The sequence below is a fragment of the Gymnogyps californianus genome, chromosome 3 (assembly GCF_018139145.2).
Source record: "Gymnogyps californianus isolate 813 chromosome 3, ASM1813914v2, whole genome shotgun sequence".
NCBI lineage: Eukaryota > Metazoa > Chordata > Aves > Accipitriformes > Cathartidae > Gymnogyps > Gymnogyps californianus.
The window spans coordinates 107,030,648-107,048,746 of record NC_059473.1 but is presented as its reverse complement, the minus strand read 5'-3'; the positions used below and the strand labels follow the sequence as shown (position 1 = coordinate 107,048,746).

Below are 18,099 nucleotides of genomic sequence, written 5' to 3'. Positions count from 1 at the left end.
GAAGAATGTCAACTGTGTGCTTAATAATGAATATAAAAAGACATATTTTTTGTTTTCTTTTGATTTCGTTACTTCATCCTGTTGACATGACAAGCTGTTAAAATCTGACAGTTAGAATGATATTTGAAGTTTTTCCCTAAATTCTAGTTCATGACATAATGTGATAATCTGTTTTCTTTTAAAAACAGTACATAGCCTATGTAGTTCAAGAAAAAAAAAGAACTTATACATAGGAAAAATACAAGGGGAATACACATTATTTTGATTATCTATTTTAGAGCAAAATCCCAGCTCTTGGTGAATGCACAGGAATGGCTGCATAGATATATGAAGAATTTGACTAAATTGTAACTCTGAGGCTTTTAGCACATGGAAATAAGTGTTTTGGTGACTCTAATAGCAAATTGGATACTTTAAAATACTAGGGCAGATGCAGCTTTGCCCTGTTCCCACCCCCCTCCCAAAAGGAAGAAAGCAGAAAAATTAAATTACATTATTTAGGTAAAGCAAAATTTGGCTGTAAAACATCTGGCTTCTGTGGATGAAACTTCACTAGGAAAAAGCTATGGAATTCAATAACAGATTCTTTTTCTCTGTTTCACAGTAGCACATACTTCACCTATAATAATCAATCTTGTTCCTAATGTTTTGCATGAAGATCAACATGATTTTTCATTAATTTATTTTTAAGTTGGATTTCCAGGCCTTCATAAATTCTAAACCATTAAGCAAAATGGTAATTAAATGGTGAAAATCCAAACCACTACAACACTTAGGAGCAGACTGATGTGACTTCTACTGGTTATTAAATATTATTTCAGAGAGTGCTGTTGGAGGAGTAATGTGAACATGGTGTTAGTTTCTTTCTAATCTTATATGCTCTTATGTCCACTCCAATTGAAACTAATGAACATTATTATTGAGTAGACCTCACAGCTATGTGTTTCAAAGCAGTGTTTCAGAATTTACCTGAATTCTTCTTAGTGTGGAAAGCATCCCATCTAAACTTGAACATCAGAAGTATCTAATCTTAACAACCTAATCTAATTCTTAATAATCTAATCTTAATTTCAACATATTGGGAAAGAAGGGAAAAAAAAAAAAAAAGAAAGAAAAACAGGCAGTGCTTTCTCCCAGTTTCTCTAACTTGAGATTGGATCTTTAAGTTTTAGATGACTAAGTTTAGATGAGATGAATCACCTATTGCAAAAGGGACTGAAGATCTCTAGAAGAGAAAATTCTATCACCACATCTTTTCAGGATATAAAGGGACTTACATTCTAGGGTTCTCCATTTGACAGTTTTTTTTTATTTTAACAATCTAATGACAAACATCACTTGAAGACAATGCATGCAGCAGAATATGTAAAAGCATGTTATATACTTTCTCCTTCTGTTTTATTATAAGCAATTTCTCACCATAAATTAAAGCTCGAAACATTACATATAGCTACCTTTAAAAGTACTTAGTATTACTTTAAAGGAACTTTGTCAAATTTAAATCTAATGTTATCTTTTTTAGAAAATTAATTTAAAGCAATTTTAGATATTATCTGTGTCCTCCTATCACTTCATAAAATGTAGCAATTTTTAGAGTCATACACTTCTAATTTTTACATTTCCATTACTAATTTCTTTCTAGTAGGGTCCATTCAATATTTTATTTGAGTTTTGCTTTTTAATTATTGCTAAGAGTAAGCAATAACACGAGTTTAGAAACAACTGAAATTGAGGAATTATAAAGCTGATTCATAAAGAAATATACATTTAAACATGCTCACACAGAGCAAGTACTGCAGGTCTTTGCTTAATCCTTATTTACAGGGAAATCTTCTTTATTTTGATGGCTGTTTTGAAAAGAAAACAATTAAATAATACAGGTTTTGGCCCATTACTGTGGAGACTCAAAAGGGATCATCATGCTTCTTGCAAAATAAGGTTTACAGCCTAGAATGGCAGCTAGTTCATTATTTGGTCTTGAATCTCTCGATGGGAAAGATTCTTTTCAATCTCAGTTAAAAGCAGGAGAAGCCTTCATTCCTATTAGTGGCTAGACAAAATATAAAAGCATAAGCTGACTTAATCTGCTGTTTGTGAAACTGAATTTAGTGACACAGGCTATAACCTGAAGCTGTTGAGACATGACTGAACTTTCATTTGCTCATATCATTTGTTTTGATTCCTGAAGATTAATTTAAACTGTTGGGGTTCTTTGCTGCTATTAATGATGCTACCATGGACTATGGTGACACTGCTGAGCCATTAAATTCACTCTGAGTACTTCAGCCTTTTCCCCATTATCCTGTGCATCTCTTTCATCCTTTGACTCTCTGTAACCTCTTACGACTTTTTCAGCAGAGATAACCAGTGATGATGATAGCTGTCGGCACCTATATAAGCCAAGATTTTCTTTTACTGTGTATGTCAGCGAAGGGCTACCATACTTAAAGCCAAGGGTGAAACAGTCTGAATATCATAGTGTGCAAGGTCACCAGAAGAACACAAGTGACATGTTGAGAGGGATTTTAAAGAGGGGAAACAAACATACTACAAAGGGATACTAGAATCCAAAGAGACAGCTAACATTATTTATAGTTTTCTCAGAACTATCGTAGTATGTCTAAGTTTAAAATGTTATTGTTATAGACTGCATTGCTTAAAAAGAAAAAAAAAAATCACAAACGATCATATACTTCTGGTCAATGCAAAAAGCTGGAAAGAATCAGAAAGGTTCACAAAAAGTGCAATATCCTTCGTTTGCTTTAAAGGATGTTTCAGTTTATTGCAGGCTTATCCATCATCACACATTTAATAACTGAGTAATGATAGGTAACTACGATAAATGAGATACTGAAATATATTCCTTAGGCAATAAAAAAAATTTTCTCGTTATTTCCCCTTGGAATTGTTCCTGCAGGTATTCTATACATTGCAATTTCTTGGGTTTATTTTATCATGACAAGATAATTACTTTTTAGTAAAGCATTTGACAAAATGTTTCAAAAAAGGTATATGCAGAATGGGTCACTTAATGAGACATACTTCCATTCATATGAATTTAGTTCTGACAAAGTGTCAAAAATAGTGTCAAAATACATGAAAGTACCAATTAGCATTCACTGAGCTTCCACTTTAATTCTTGTTTGTCTAAAACATGAATTTATGACCAACAGTTGCTGAATGCTATTATTATTATTGGAAGACCAACTCCTTACCTAACTCAATGCATTATGTGATGTATTGAACACTTGGTTTTGTAGATATTTGGCTATACTAATCTTTTCAGAAAGATTGTAAAATAACACATTTGTAAACTCACATATAACTCTGAGCTGATCACAGAGATAATAAAAATGAATGAAGATAGAAAAATAGGAACCTGAAGTTACAATTTTAAGTCCATAATGAGACACTGAAATAAGTATGTAGAGTTACAAAAGTGCTAAGTGTTGCAGAAGTACTTTTTACTTCAGCATGAGTTTCTGTAAGTTCCTTGTGTTTTAAAAACAGGCATTACAGTAGATTTCCAAAAATAAACTACTGAAATCTAGTTTTACTTAGACCAAGCGATCTCAGCATCAGTTCAGGCTCATATTCCAAATATACTTACCTTTAAATGTGTGTGTTACTCATTGATTTTTCTTTTAAAAGTTATGATTTAAAATAGAGAGAAAACAATAAAGTTAATTTTAAACTGAAAACCAGTTACTCCCTAGAAAAGAATTCTGCAATTATGAAATAGGCATAAAAGACTTTCATGCCTATTCAGAGATCAGCACTAAATGATTGACTAGACATGAGAAATAAATATGGGGTGCATGTAAAAAAGAATCAAACTTCCAAACTCACTAAAGTCAAAGGGAACATAACATACTCTTTGAATTTCTATGAACACTGAATCTGATTCTAGAAATCTCCAGTGCCCCCCAAAATATTAAAAAAAATTTGAATACATTTAAAGAGTAAAACTTAAGGGAAAAAAAAGATCAAAGTGGCTGTAATACTTATTACTGGAATACAGAGAATGCTCCATTATCTGACAATTAAGCAGAAGCGTCCAACCCACCTAGAAGTACTATAAAGGTCTAGGCAAATGATGAAATACTTTTAGGTCAAGAGTAATTCATTTCACTGGTTTCTTCACTCTTCAATGGAAAAAATGAGCCAAGTATAATTTTAAAAAATATTAAGAAATATTAAAAAGGAAAAGAAAAAAAAAAATCAACAAATGTTCTTGAGATTAACTACGATACAGCAGCGTAAGAAGCCTAAAGACATCCAAAACAACTCACTCGATGATACAAAACACACACTAAAGAGCAGTCAGATCCTTGCAAATAAAGACTTGTGTGTAGAGTTAGAAAGTTCACCAAAAGCATTCACAGTCAAGTCTATGTTCTCCAACTCATTGCCACCTTTTTCCTAATATGTTACATTGACATTATGTATAATGTAAATCACAAATACAAGTATTCAGAACTTACATAGCAGTACTCTCTAACATTCAAAGCACTGCTCATGTGCCAATTACATTATGCAAGCTTTTCTTCTCTAATATTTTTCAAAGGTGGAACTATTTCACCTTAGTTTTGTATTTATTCCTTTTTTTTTTTAAACTATAAGCAGCATATGCAGTGATTGCCTAGCTGTCTTCACGTAAACAACTTCAGTGTTACTTATTTAATTCATGTTGAAAGTATTTTTTTTTTTTTTTTTTATTTAGATAGTGTTTGTAATTAAGGGTAAACACACTCACAAGATCAGCTGCTCTATAAGATTGAAATGAAGAAACACTGACTTGAATAGAAAGACATAATGAACTATATAAAAAAATGACATGCTCAATACTAAGATGACATTTTTTTTTTTTTTTTTTTTTTTTTTTTTTTTTTTTTTTTTTTTTTTTTTTTTTTTTTTTTTTTTTTTTTTTTTTTTTTTTTTATATGAGCGATTTGCTTATGTGGTTAAAAGACAAAAAATAAAAAAAAAAAAAAAAAAAAAAAAAAAAATCAAACTACAATACTCCCTTAGGTAAAGCCCATATTCCGTAAAAACAAACCATTTCATTTTTCTGGAAATTTTCAATGACATAAAAAATAGTTTGGTTTTGAATGACAATTTTGAATAAGGTCTCTCCAATTTCTTCTAGGATATGAATTTATTACATGCTTTTAGAATGTAATAAAATACTGCTCGTATATTAACATTGACACAAGAATAATTTCTATTTGTGCAATGATGTTTTTCATATGCAGTTTTCAGAAATGTGTCACAATTCTAATATAGCAATCTGTAAATGAAATCTGTAAATTTCTTAAATAGTCAGATAAGCCACTTTAGGGATGCAGAAAGACCATTCTCTGTTAATCACACCATTTTTGATATTTACTTCTATGGTGAAGCTTCTACATTTTTGGAAACAACATCTGGGATATTGTTGAAATGGAGTATAAATAGAATATTACTTGCCATAGTAATTTCTTTTATAGTATAATATCCACATTTTTTCCACAATTTTCTTTATTTTTGCTCATGGGTAACTATGTTTTCCATTCTTAGGAAAGTTAGCAGCTGTATTTACATTCATATCATCTTTTACACACAATGAAGTAGAAAAAGAGTAGAAATTGTACCAGATCCTTTTACAAGCAGTTGTGAAGTTATGGGTAAGGTCATTACAGCTAAAGATAGCTGTATGACTTGTAGGTAATCTACTCTGTGCACACTACATCGATACACTAATACACTACATTGATTCAGTACGCAAATAGCAATACCCTCATAGAAACATCTCTGAAATAAAACATAATGTTAAACTCTTATCTTCTAAAGATCAAGCAAGTTAAAACATCCGTATTTTTGTGATAGAGTAATCAATTTTTTGTTTCACTTAATATAGTAAAAAAACTCAGTGGGAGTAACGGTAAGAGCAGTACCATTAAATATCTCTAAAAATAGTGAAACAGTGAAAATGCACGGCTTTGTGTGGGGACTTGCGTTTGCAGCCACAGAGCTGGGACAGTGTCCCCTCCCAAACTCTTGCCCACCCCCAGGGTGAGCAGTGTGAGAAACAGAGAAACACTGTGCAAGCAAAGCTCAGGAACAGCCAAATCACAGGTGTGTTAGCGTTGTTTTAGTCACAACTACAAACCCCACTGCCATATGGGCTCCTATGAAGAAAGTTACCTCCATCCCAGCCAGGCCCAGTACATGCCCCCAGACAGGAGCAGGGCAGCCACAGGGACTGGGGGCAGCCCCAGCTCTGGGCACCGGCCACCTCCCTGGGGAAAGGGACGGGCTGAGGCTGGGCCTGGATGTGGGCCCATGGCTGGGCAGGACAAGGCTGTGGGGAGCTGGAGACCAGCCCTGCTGCATTGCTGGGGCAGGGGCTGACGGCCATGCGGGGGCTGCAATGGAGTCCTGAGCTGCAGGAAGGGTGGGGGGAGCCCCAGGGAAGAGGGTCAGGGACAGCCAGGGCTGGAGGTGCCCTCAGGACACTGATAATCATTTTTGAAGTGTGGCTTTAGATCCAGGTTTGAATTCTCCACATGGGTAGTTGCTGGAAACTGCCAATTTCCTGTTTTATTTTTTTTTCCCTGATATAAAACATCTGTGGAATGATTAAATAGCAAGAAAACTGGTCAACAGGTTTTATGATTTATAGGCTCTGTCACACTTACTGGTGTATCTGATTACTGGGATGACATAACACATTGACCAAAGGGGTCCCCTTTGTTAATTTTTTTGAAAAGCCACTGGTTCTACAAAAAAATTGTGCAGAAACACAATAGAGTGTAGTAGATACTGACAAGTAACATGGTACGAATACTACCCAACATTCATTCTCACTTGCCTGTTCTTAGTAGAGTGCTGAACATGATAAATGAAGTAGTTTACCCCCAATTAGTATCATGTAGATGGATAGTTTTAATTATACCAAAAATGTTTCTTCAAAAACAGGGCTGAAAACAATAATTAAAATTTATAAAGGAAAAGCATTCATGTGGTGTGTTATTTATTTGTTTAATTCTTTTGTATTGTTTTTGCATTTTAATTGGATTGTAGTAATTGAATCAAATTTTAGTTCCTTGACTTAACATATAGACAAATAATTTTTTAGAGGGGGAAAAACCCCCACCTTTTCCCAGATGTGTTGTCTCATTTTAAAAAGAATACTACTGGCCATTTAAAAATGCTTGAAGTTACTAGGAATCATTGGATTTAGAATTTAAATCGAGAGAGAGAGAAAATGTTACTCATTGCTTCTCATTGTGGTTCATAAATAAGGTTCAATTATTGTACAATTCAATTGTACTTCCCAAAGGTACTGCAGATGGTTCACATGCAAAGGATCAGATTCTCTTTAGATCAGCTGAAGAAATTGGGAGACTGACCACCTTCTGAGCAAAATTATAAGGAAGCTGTATAATTGAAATTGCATTCTAATTCCACATTTTATTATTTTTGATTTGTTTAAAGCAAAGGCTCTCCGAAGAAAAAAGAAAGAAAGGATAAAACAATACCATGTGGTAAGTATGGGTCACTTTTTAAGAGTTTAGAATTCTACAGCTCATTTCTGTTTCATTCTTTTAAATTAATTTTTATTAGGATTTTTTTTAGAGAAGTATTAGATAAGTCATCTGTTGTGAAATAGAATTCTCGGTACTAGCTATGTAAATTATCAAAGCAAGATGATGTCATTTGTTCAAACTGTACAATTAGGATTGGATTCTCTGTAACAGTTCAATCCCTTGCCTGTGTGCAAAATCCACAAGTATCTACTAATAGTATGGATGGTGTATTTCATGATGTATCTTGTCTTTAAGTAAACAGAGTAACTACCAACTCATTACATCTACAAATACTTTAGAATAAATAAGGCAAGAAATATTAGGCCTAACCAACCAGGGAAGAATCTGAACTTAACAACTTTAAAAAGTAAAACACTTACTCCCTATTAGGGATTCTTTGAACTATCCAAGTATGGTAAGATTTTCAGAGGACCTTGAACGAGGTTAAATATCTACAGCTTATTGAAATTCAGTGGCATCTATTGCTGTAACTTCTTTTGAAATCTCAGCTGACAACTGAAAAACAAACCCAGACATAACAAACAGGTTTCCATTTACAACCAAACTGTCACAAAAATATCATTTTTTTACCGGTGGAGTGCTGAAAATGTAGAAGGATGAACCCTTCAGTGCCAGAAACTTGAATTTGTAGAGCTGAGATGAATCAGTTCCTTCAAGTCTCTCATTTACCCATCCCATATGTATGACCTGTAAGAGAAAATAATTGAAAATTAAAGCTCTATTTTTCAGTGGAGCATAAGATATAGCTGAACAGGTCAAGTCTTTCCACAAGGAAGAGTGATGATGTTAGAGTAGGATGCATCATCCCCTTCTTCACATTTGCCTTCCCACCACTACACCATACTCTTGAATTGTACGGTATCACGCCAGTGTGTCAGAAGTCCTTGAAGAGACTTAATCTTACAGTATAGGTTGAATCTTGTCTGAAATAATCACCATTTTAAAAGTCACCTATATATGTCTCAGCAGACTCTCACTTGAGCCAGAAGAAAACCTAGGTGTACTGAAATAGCTCAGCCATCAGTTTATAAAAAACATGATCCTACTGAAATTTGTTACATGTACCTCTAAAGAAATACATCTGAACAAATCACGAGATTTATCTGAAATCAAACAGCTTTCTGTATGTTCATGTTTGCCACTGTTAACAAAGTGTCTTTGTCACACTGATTGTCTTCCAGAGTTTATATACTTTTTATATACACTTTATCTCATAACAATTTATGTTCTCATAGAATTAAATGTCAAATTCAGTTGTTACACAACTTTGCTCTAACAGTATTACAACATGCGTCTTTATATTTCAGATAAATTAATTTAAAGAAAAAAATAAAATTAAGAAGTAAGACTGCATGCTTCCTTTTTGAGGTAAATGTAAATTTATAAAGGAATAATGCCATAGTATGGTAGTAGAATATCATGAATGTAGTTATCCACCAAAAATAACAAATGCAAACATTTTAGGCTTCATTTTGCATACATTAAGAGGAACATATTGCCCTTGAAACAGGTACCCGAATCTCGAGTGATCCACCAATCTGAATATACAGCTATTGCTGATAAGCTTGCTCATTTTCAATTAAGGCTACACTTAGGAAAATACTGAGTTACACAGGGGCAGAAATGTCATAGCACTTGTGAATATACTGAGCCCACAGAGCTTTGGTGGAAGTCAGTGGAAACAGCCTGAAGAAGACATTCATTAACTTGCATGAAAACTTCAGCATTTGTTCTACAGATAGATTTGGGAAAAACGGGATGATCTCAGGAATGCTTTTCTATTGAAAGCCCAGTGTGCGTACCTGTAGTTATTACCAACAGAGCACAAAGGTGGAAAGAATGGACAGGGAGTAGCTAATAGTATAGATGCATGCTCATACTCTTATATCATGAAAATCTCACACATTGTTTTCTGATTTTGTTATTTAATATATCAATTATGTCTCTTACCAATCAACTTATTCCGAAATAAATTATATATCATTATGTTGAGCCAGACAATCCTTCTCTATACTCTTTAACCGAGCTCTAGCATTAACATTTTAAGGAGATCTAAGAAACAGCACAATAAATACAGTAGCCTTTCCAATTCTCACTTTGCTATTGTGTAAATTTCATAACTCTTGCCAAAACATTGTTTCTATAGTAGTCAGCAAAGGTTTAGAAACAGTGTGTTCAGACACTTCATTACTTTAACGAAATATACTATAGTATTGTTGATAATCTACTACAAACTATATTGAGTTTACCAGTGTGGTAATATGATATCAAAGAATACAGACAAAAAGAATAATGTCTAAATCACAGGGCAAAACCAATACAATATTCTCTTTTACATTCATAAAGTCATGTTTGCTGACTTGCAAATGGACACCACCAAATTTATTAACCTCTAACTGTATTAAAATCTTTACTAAAAAAGTAATTTACTGATTAAATTGATAAATTGATAAACAAAGGATATGGCTCTCTATTATGTTCTTCATTCATCATCATCACCACCACCATTTCTTCTTACAGCAGCACTCACCAAATAATTTTGGAATTATCCACAATGTCAAATGGCAAAACTAAGTCACAGATAAAGTGTGCAGCTTGCCCAGGTCACTCATGAAACATCATATATTAAAGCAAACATGACACATTCTGAGAAATATAACTATATATCTTGTTGCAAACCAAAGACGTTAATTTAATATATTAAAAGAAGGAAAATATGAAGTTCTTAGCTGAAACTCAGGGCAGGATGGTATCAGAAGACTGGAATTCCACTTGTCAAGATTGTGTTTTCCCTTCAAAATACACATGATTTCCTGTGATTGACAGGAAAAACTTGTTTTATCTAGTTGACAGAAACCACAGGTTGGCCTGTAAGCACTGTTCCTAAGTACCAACAGTAGTGCAAAAGACAAACATACTGTCTTTGAATAAAATTCTAAATTTAGAAAAAGGGCACTGAATTTCTCTAACTGAAGTAAAATGAGATTTGTTTTTCAATGAAAGTGTGCTTTATGTCAAAGTTTTCTACCTGTGAAATGGGAATAATTTCCTTTACTTATTTTATGGAATTCATGTGAAGGCCCTATCACTCTTGTATTCTTATCTATGGATGTAAGATGTGATAGGAGTGCCGAATGTTATAGCCTCGACTTAATATTCCGGATAATTCTCTTGAGTATGTATTTAGCTACAAACAAGACTGCATTTTCTAATTAGCTGCAGACATTTTTGGGGCATGTGTAATTTTTATTGCAGTCACACCATACTATGACCAGTCCACCTGTGGTAGATCAGAGTCAAGAAACTTGGTTTGAAGTATACCCTTCTCCACATGACAAAACAGATTTTTATAATTATTAACAGCTATAAACTCAGTGTTAAGCTGTTCTGTATGCTGAAATCTCTTTCAACCTCAGACAAAAAAAAAGAATGATACAAAAACACATTCACTGGACTAGATTTTGGGGGAATGGTCTTTCTACTTACTGAATCATTACAACATTGTAATATCACTCTTGATCTATATGGATTGTGATAAGGTCACCTATTTATTCCACTTCATCAAAGTCTACACAAAACCAAACAGCAATACTTCAGTTACATTTTGAATACATTGCACTGAATATTACTCTGCTTGATTGAAATGACTAACAAAAACTCCAATTCCAGGAAAAAAAGAGCTTCAACCAGAAAAAACCAAATAATAGATCTTCAAAGCAAAGAGAAAGTCTAAGAACCCTTAAAAATACAAAAAGACCCTTTTTGTTTTTAAATTTGATTATAATTCCCAAGAGATATCAGAAACTGATTAAAAGTTTTTCAATTTTCATTTTCTTTAAAACCATTACTTAGCTTTGCATTGTCAACATAATTTGTGGAACAAGGAAACAATTATATACCTCACAGCAGAAATAAGAAAAAATGGTCTGCTGATTTATATCTTACAAAAGAAAATGAAAACTTATCTGGAAAAACTAGCTAGCATATAATAGCTCAATGTCATTAAAAAAAAAAAAAGTAAAAACCCTTCCAAAAGTCTTTTAAATCCCAAGATTATGGTTTGTGTCTTAGCACCATGAAACACTTACCTAAATATTAAAGGTGCTAGTAAACAAAATGTTGCCGCATCTCCTGAACTTTCTAAAAGACACCTATAAAATGAATGCCTACATCAACTTGTTCCTTTTTTTTTTTAATGAAGATGTGAAAAAATTCAAGAAGTAGCACATTTGTAGATCAATTTAAAATTTCGGGAAGAGTATCTCTGCAGAATACTGACTGAAGTCTCAGTACATATATACATTTAAGAGGAGAAATATAGTACAGCTAGAAGACACCCAAGCTTTTTGTTTGTTCATTTGTTTTAGAGTTTTTGTATATTTAGGAGAAAAGCAAGGGTTAAGTTGATTTAAATACGGATTGCTCCACCAGATATGAAAGACTGAATGAGATACTTCCTTGGGGAAGAACCAATAGTCAGGCTAGGTAGTTGAAGAAGGATTGCTACTGGAAGATAAGTGGTGAGCTCAGCGGGTTTAGAGCTGCATTACCGTCATTTGCATGGGTTGGGGATAACAGGACAGCAAGCTAAAAAGTAAGTACTAATGAATATGAAAGAGGAAAAGACAAGGCAAAACACTTTCAGGAGGAGAAAGAAATCAATTTAGTAAGACCAAAAATAAAGAAACAGGAGAAAATACGAAAATAAAATGAAACGAACAAAAGAAAGGACACTATACAAGTATATAAAGAGCGGAAAATTAATGAAAAAATATTCATGAGGAAAAAACGTAAAGAAAATGTATACTTCCCTATAAAGACACAAAGTCCACAAAACATAAAGAAGGAAAATAGAAGAATTTCCTTTACCAGAATCAGTGTTTGATTTACTTATGCATATATTGAAAAAATAATAAAATTATGCATCTTTTTATAGAGATATTAAAAAATCTAATATATTTTTTACTTTCTTTCCACACACCTTTCTTACTGACTGGTTTATTTAATGGTCATTTAGACCATAGAAATGGAGAAAGAATAATTATTCAGTTCAACAAAAGTCTGTATGGAACAAAAGCGACCAAGTGTTGGTACTCAATAACAAGCTGTTTGTGATTCATAAGTAGGCTACTGAGATTTTAATAGGGTCTCAATACGTGGGTGAGAATATTAGTCCCGGGATAAAATGGTCGCACTCAAAGAGTTGCGGTCAATGGCTCAATGTCCAAGTGGAGAGCAGTGACAAGTGGCGATCCTCAGGGGTCGGTATTGGGACCAGTGCTGTTTGTTTAACATCTTTGTCACCGACATGGACAGTGGGATTGAGTGCACCCTCGGCAAGTTTGTCGATGACACCAAGCTGTGTGGTGCGGCTGACATGCTGGAGGGAAGTCATGCCATCGAGAGGGACCTTGACAGGCTTGAGAGGTGGGCCCGTGCAAACCTCATGAAGTTCAACAAGGCCAAGTGCAAGGTCCTGCACATGGGTCGGGGCAATCCCAAGCACAAATACAGGCTGGGCGATGAGTGGATTGAGAGCAGCCCTGCGGAGAAGGACTTGGGGGTGTTGGTTGATGAGAAGCTCAACATGACCTGGCATGTGCATTTGCAGCCCAGAAAGCCAACCGTATCCTGGGCTGCATCAAAAGAAGCGTGATCAGCAGGTCGAGAGAGGTGATTCTCCCTCTCTGCTCTGCTCTCATGAGACCCCACCTGGAGTACTTCATTCAGCTCTGGGGCCCCCAACATAAGAAGGACATGGACCTGCTGGAGCAAGTCCAGAGGAGGGCCACGAAGATGATCAGGGGGCTGGAACACCTTTCCTATGAAGACAGGCTGAGAGAGTTGAGGTTGTTCAGCCTGGAGAAGAGAAGGCTCCAGGGAGACCTTATAGCAGCCTTCCAGTACCTAAAGGGGGCCTACAAGAAAGCTGGAGACGGACTTTTTACAAGGGCATGTCGTGATAGGACAAGGGGTAATGGCTTTAAACTGAAAGAGGGTAGATTTAGTTTAGAAGTAAGGAAGAACTTCACTGTGAGGGTGGTGAGACACTGGAACAGGTTGGCCAGCAAGACTGTGGATGTCCCCTCCCTGGAAGTGTTCAAGGCCAGGTTGGATAGGGCTTTGAGCAACCTGGTCTAGTGGAAGGTGTCCCTGCCCATGTCAGGGGGGTTGGAACTAGATGATCTTTAAGGTCCCTTCCAACCCAAACCATTCTATGATTCTGTGATTCTGTGAAAAACTGCTCTGTTATTTGGATTGAAACTTGCCATTTGAAGTTTTAAGGAGTGCTCATAAGGCATAACACTACAAACCGTCCCATTCTCAGCATTGCTTTCACCACTTTATTCCCATACTGCATAATCAATTTGAGACTGCTATTTGAAACTGCGTGGAAAATTACCCATACATCTGGAAAATTACCCATACATCATTGATGTATTATTAAGTTTCTAACATGTTCTAATACACTTTCCAAAAGTTCCAGTAGGAACAAAATGAGCAATGGCACTCATTATGAGGAGATAGAAGAAGTTATAACAAAATGTAATCCAATCATAGCAGATAAATGAAAGTTCTTATTTGCACTTACTGTTTTCCTACAGCAATAAAGCATCTAGATGCTGCAATGCCTGGAAACTTCACATGTGTTACATTTAATAAAGCAATCAGTACATTTTGTATATAGTACTTTTAGTTAAATAGTTATGAAAAGTAAATGATGCAAAACACTCCAGAGGGAAATGAAGAAAGAAAATCAAGTAGATCTCTGATGTATGACGTGTTAGAACAGATGGGTACACTTATATAATTAAAGTGGGCTAAGAATCTACAACAGATGCCAGCTTGGCCTACAAGTTAAGAACTAGTGTCATACCATGAAGTGCAAGGGAACAATACAAAATTAAGAAAGCAAAGAGAAGTACATCTTGAGGCAGCTTAAGTAATTTTTTTAGTGTTTTCCAAAGCAAGTGGTAGACTGCATGTTTTGAAAAGTACAGATATTAGGGGGAAAAAAAAAAGCAGTCCTTTCACAGACACAATGATTAACTAAAAAAAAAATTAAAAAAAAATTTGGAATGTGAGAAGTTTTGATGCATTACATTAGTAGTTTCCATTCTACATCGATTGCATTCAGTTATGTCCGAATGGCCACTATTCAAAACATAAAGCATTTAGTCCTACTCCCTTTCTACAGGTGTAAGTTGTAAAATTATAGTCTGTCTATATTATAGTCTATATTTTAAAAACATTTTTCTCTGTTTTTAAGAAAAAAAAAAAAGAGAAACTGATCTTACAAGAGTATGTGCAGGGTTTCTTTTATTCTGCAGGATGAAGCCAAACAAACATGTTCATGGCATACCTGGGGCAGCAGTTCTGCTACCAGGAACAATGGGAAAACTCTCCATATTTGAAAAGTTCCTTATTTAGAATGAGGATCACATAATTATCAAAAAACATTCCTTAATGTTCTAAGGATATCCAGTAATAGAGACTTCATAATTTCTCTCAACAATCTATTCTAGCACTTTATTCCTCATGTCAAACATGAATTGCTCTTGCTGTAACCATAATTTAAGACTTTTTTTGCCCTACCCATTAAAGACTCAAATGACTCAAACTGCTTATTCAGTTCATAAATGGAGCAAAAATCCATGAACAAGAATATGTAGCTTGCGTTGCATCATTGCTCGCTTCTTTTTACATGCTATTCTCTGAGCACAAAATTATCATTCCTGAATATTTCTTTCATACCTCCCTCTCTGTCTTTCTTTCAACCTGTCCACAGAGGCCATGGAAAACCTCTGGTCAATATCTTTTTGGAAACATAGTGCACAAAATCAGATGCAGTGCTCCTGCCAAGGCCTTACCACAAACGGAACACTTAGCATGTCTTGCAGTAACTCATTTAGGTACAGCCCGTGCTGCTTGCCTCTTTCTCAAAAGCCACAAAGGAGACATGGTTGTTATGGCATGCAGGTGAATGGCCAGCCCTGGCCTGATGTTACACTGACAAGGTAACAGCGTGAGAAACTGCATACAATGCAAAGGGAGAAGTTGGTTGACTATCTCAAGCCTGCGGCTGTACTAATAAAACAATAAGGGGATAAACTAGCAGGTGAAATATATGAAAAGGAAGTGAAGAATAGGTGAAGAATGTCAAAAGATAATGAAAAAGGGGTGCTGACTTACAGGCATTGGTGGCAGTATCACAGATTAAAGCTGAAATAACCAAATAAGCATGTAAAAATCGGAAAAAATAAGGGCCAATGGAGAAGGAGTAAAATGTGGGTGGGTTCCTTATTTGGGAAGCGGGAAAATGGGGGAAAAAAGGCATATAAGGTAAACCATATGAACTGGGTTTTTGGGGGTCTCTGTTGATCAGCCCTGTACCTGATTACCATAGGCTGATGTAATAAGAAACCATAATAATAAATCATAACAATGAACCTGTTGTTTTTCTTATTATCTCTATCTGACTGGCTTCTGCAGACACGGGCATCTGGGATGGCCTCCCTAAGTGCTAGCAAGACAACGGAGGATGGACCAAACCTTCCTAAAATAATTTACATCCCCAGATACTTTTCAAGTATTTTCCAGTAACCACTTCTCCAGTTGTTTCCCACAGCATCCCACATATACTTGATTATTCTTGCTGGTGTGCTGTACCCCAATTGGCTTCCACCCTGTTTTTCAGACTCATTCTTCAATATGTCAAGATCATTCTTATGTCTAACACTGTATTTTAAAGCTTCATGTCTGCAAAACTAGTAGGCTTACTTTTGCTAATGCACCATAAAGGAAGTATTCAAGGGAACTGGATCCAGGATAGACCTTTTCAAGACTTCTAGTCAATATGTCAGTTTTGAAAGTGAACCGTTTATACCTATTATTGGATTATCCAACAAAGTCTGTACAACCAAATCCGTATAATACTTGTTTAAAATATTGTAATGTCAAGAAATGTCATAAACCTTACTGGAATCAAGATACGTTGCAGCAACCTCCTGTCACCCATGCACAAGATGTGTTATACTATCACAGGAGGAAATTAGATTGGTTGTCACTATTTATTCTTGACAAATCCTTCAGGGCAGTCATTCATTTGTTATATTGCAGCTGCATACAAATATTTTGTTTATTTATTTCAAATTTCTTTCTAGAGATTGAAGTCAAATTGACTAGTCTCTAATTCTCCAACTTCTCTTTCTTTTTCCATTAACAGCCATGATGTTTGCCCTTTCCTAATCTTTTGATATGTCACCTGGCAGACACAAATTCCCTGAAATATCTTGATAATAGTTCTGAGATTACTTTGACCAGTTTTTCAAATATCACCAGGCATAAAAAGCATACATACCACCAAAACTTCCCTTTGTATCGTAATCTGAGATTTTATGGGGTTTTGCTAGTATTATTTGCAATAACCATCTTTTACAGTTGACCTTTTTAGTGAAGGCTGACCTCTGATATGCTGAGTAGAAGACAAATATTTTCCTTTGCCTTCTTGCTATTAATGCACTTAGAGGGTAGTTTTTTGTTACCCATCTATCCCTTGCTGATTACATCTTGATCTGTGTCCTGGCTTTCCCGGTACTATCACATGCTATGCTTTTACAATCCTTGTCTCTAGATTGCATTTTCTGTATGATTTTCTCTGGAGGTCTATGAAGAGATCACGACAAAAAATCAAAGCAAATAAGGGAACAGACATCCTAGGAAGTAGTGAAAATCTGTTTTACAGCATCACAAGAAAAAATATACATAGTCTTAATTAATATCTGATCAATATGTTCCTATTTCTACTGAGAAGAAACTATATCGTTTTAGTGGAGGACAGGAAATGATCATATTAGTCTTAAAAAACATAAAAAAACACCCAGTAAACAAAATAAAAACTCTTGCAAGTATTTTTTCTGTACACAGAGAGAGAATTGCCTAATTTACTGTTTTATAAAAAATATAGAGCAATCCAGCAGTGTGTATCTTTTGAAAATTGAGTCCCAAATCTAACTGCCTACTGATAACACAGAATCAAGTGCTTTCAAGTCTCTCACTGTAATAAATAATATCAAGCAGAATCAAAAGTTATAATATTTGGAGAATGGTGTCTGTAAACATCCTCCATACTCAATAAAATAATGTACAAACTGGCTTAATCCCCCTCTCTCCTTCTGGAGCACCAATATGCTCTAAAAGTATCCAGTGTGCAGATGCTGTGTGCTTTGTCATCTACACAGGTCACATACGCGCTTAGAGCCAGAGCTTCAGCAGTGGTACTTATTTAATACCTTTCAAATTCATGTAATCCCTGCATATTTGTTAAAACTCTTTAGTCCTTGACATGGACCAACTAGCATGACATGCCCTGGGATAACTAGAACTCTCCAAACAATTCCCAAGGACAGTCTGGGATTTAAGCATTGGTGGGAATCATTTCCAATAGGCAGTTTAAATGCAGACATCCTGCTTTGGTGGGAGCAGAGAATTTAAAAGTGTGGAAGTA

The 18,099-nt window shown here is 35.0% G+C and overlaps 1 protein-coding gene across 1 annotated transcript in view; it reads right to left on the bottom strand.

The window, feature by feature from the left end:
- Nucleotides 1-18,099, bottom strand: part of SNTG2 (syntrophin gamma 2) — a 303,349-nt gene that overhangs the window by 38,623 nt on the left and 246,627 nt on the right. The window contains exon 12 of the mRNA XM_050894130.1: nt 8,163-8,279. Within this exon, the coding sequence (XP_050750087.1) occupies nt 8,163-8,279 (117 nt within the window). The remainder of the gene's footprint in view (nt 1-8,162; nt 8,280-18,099) is intronic.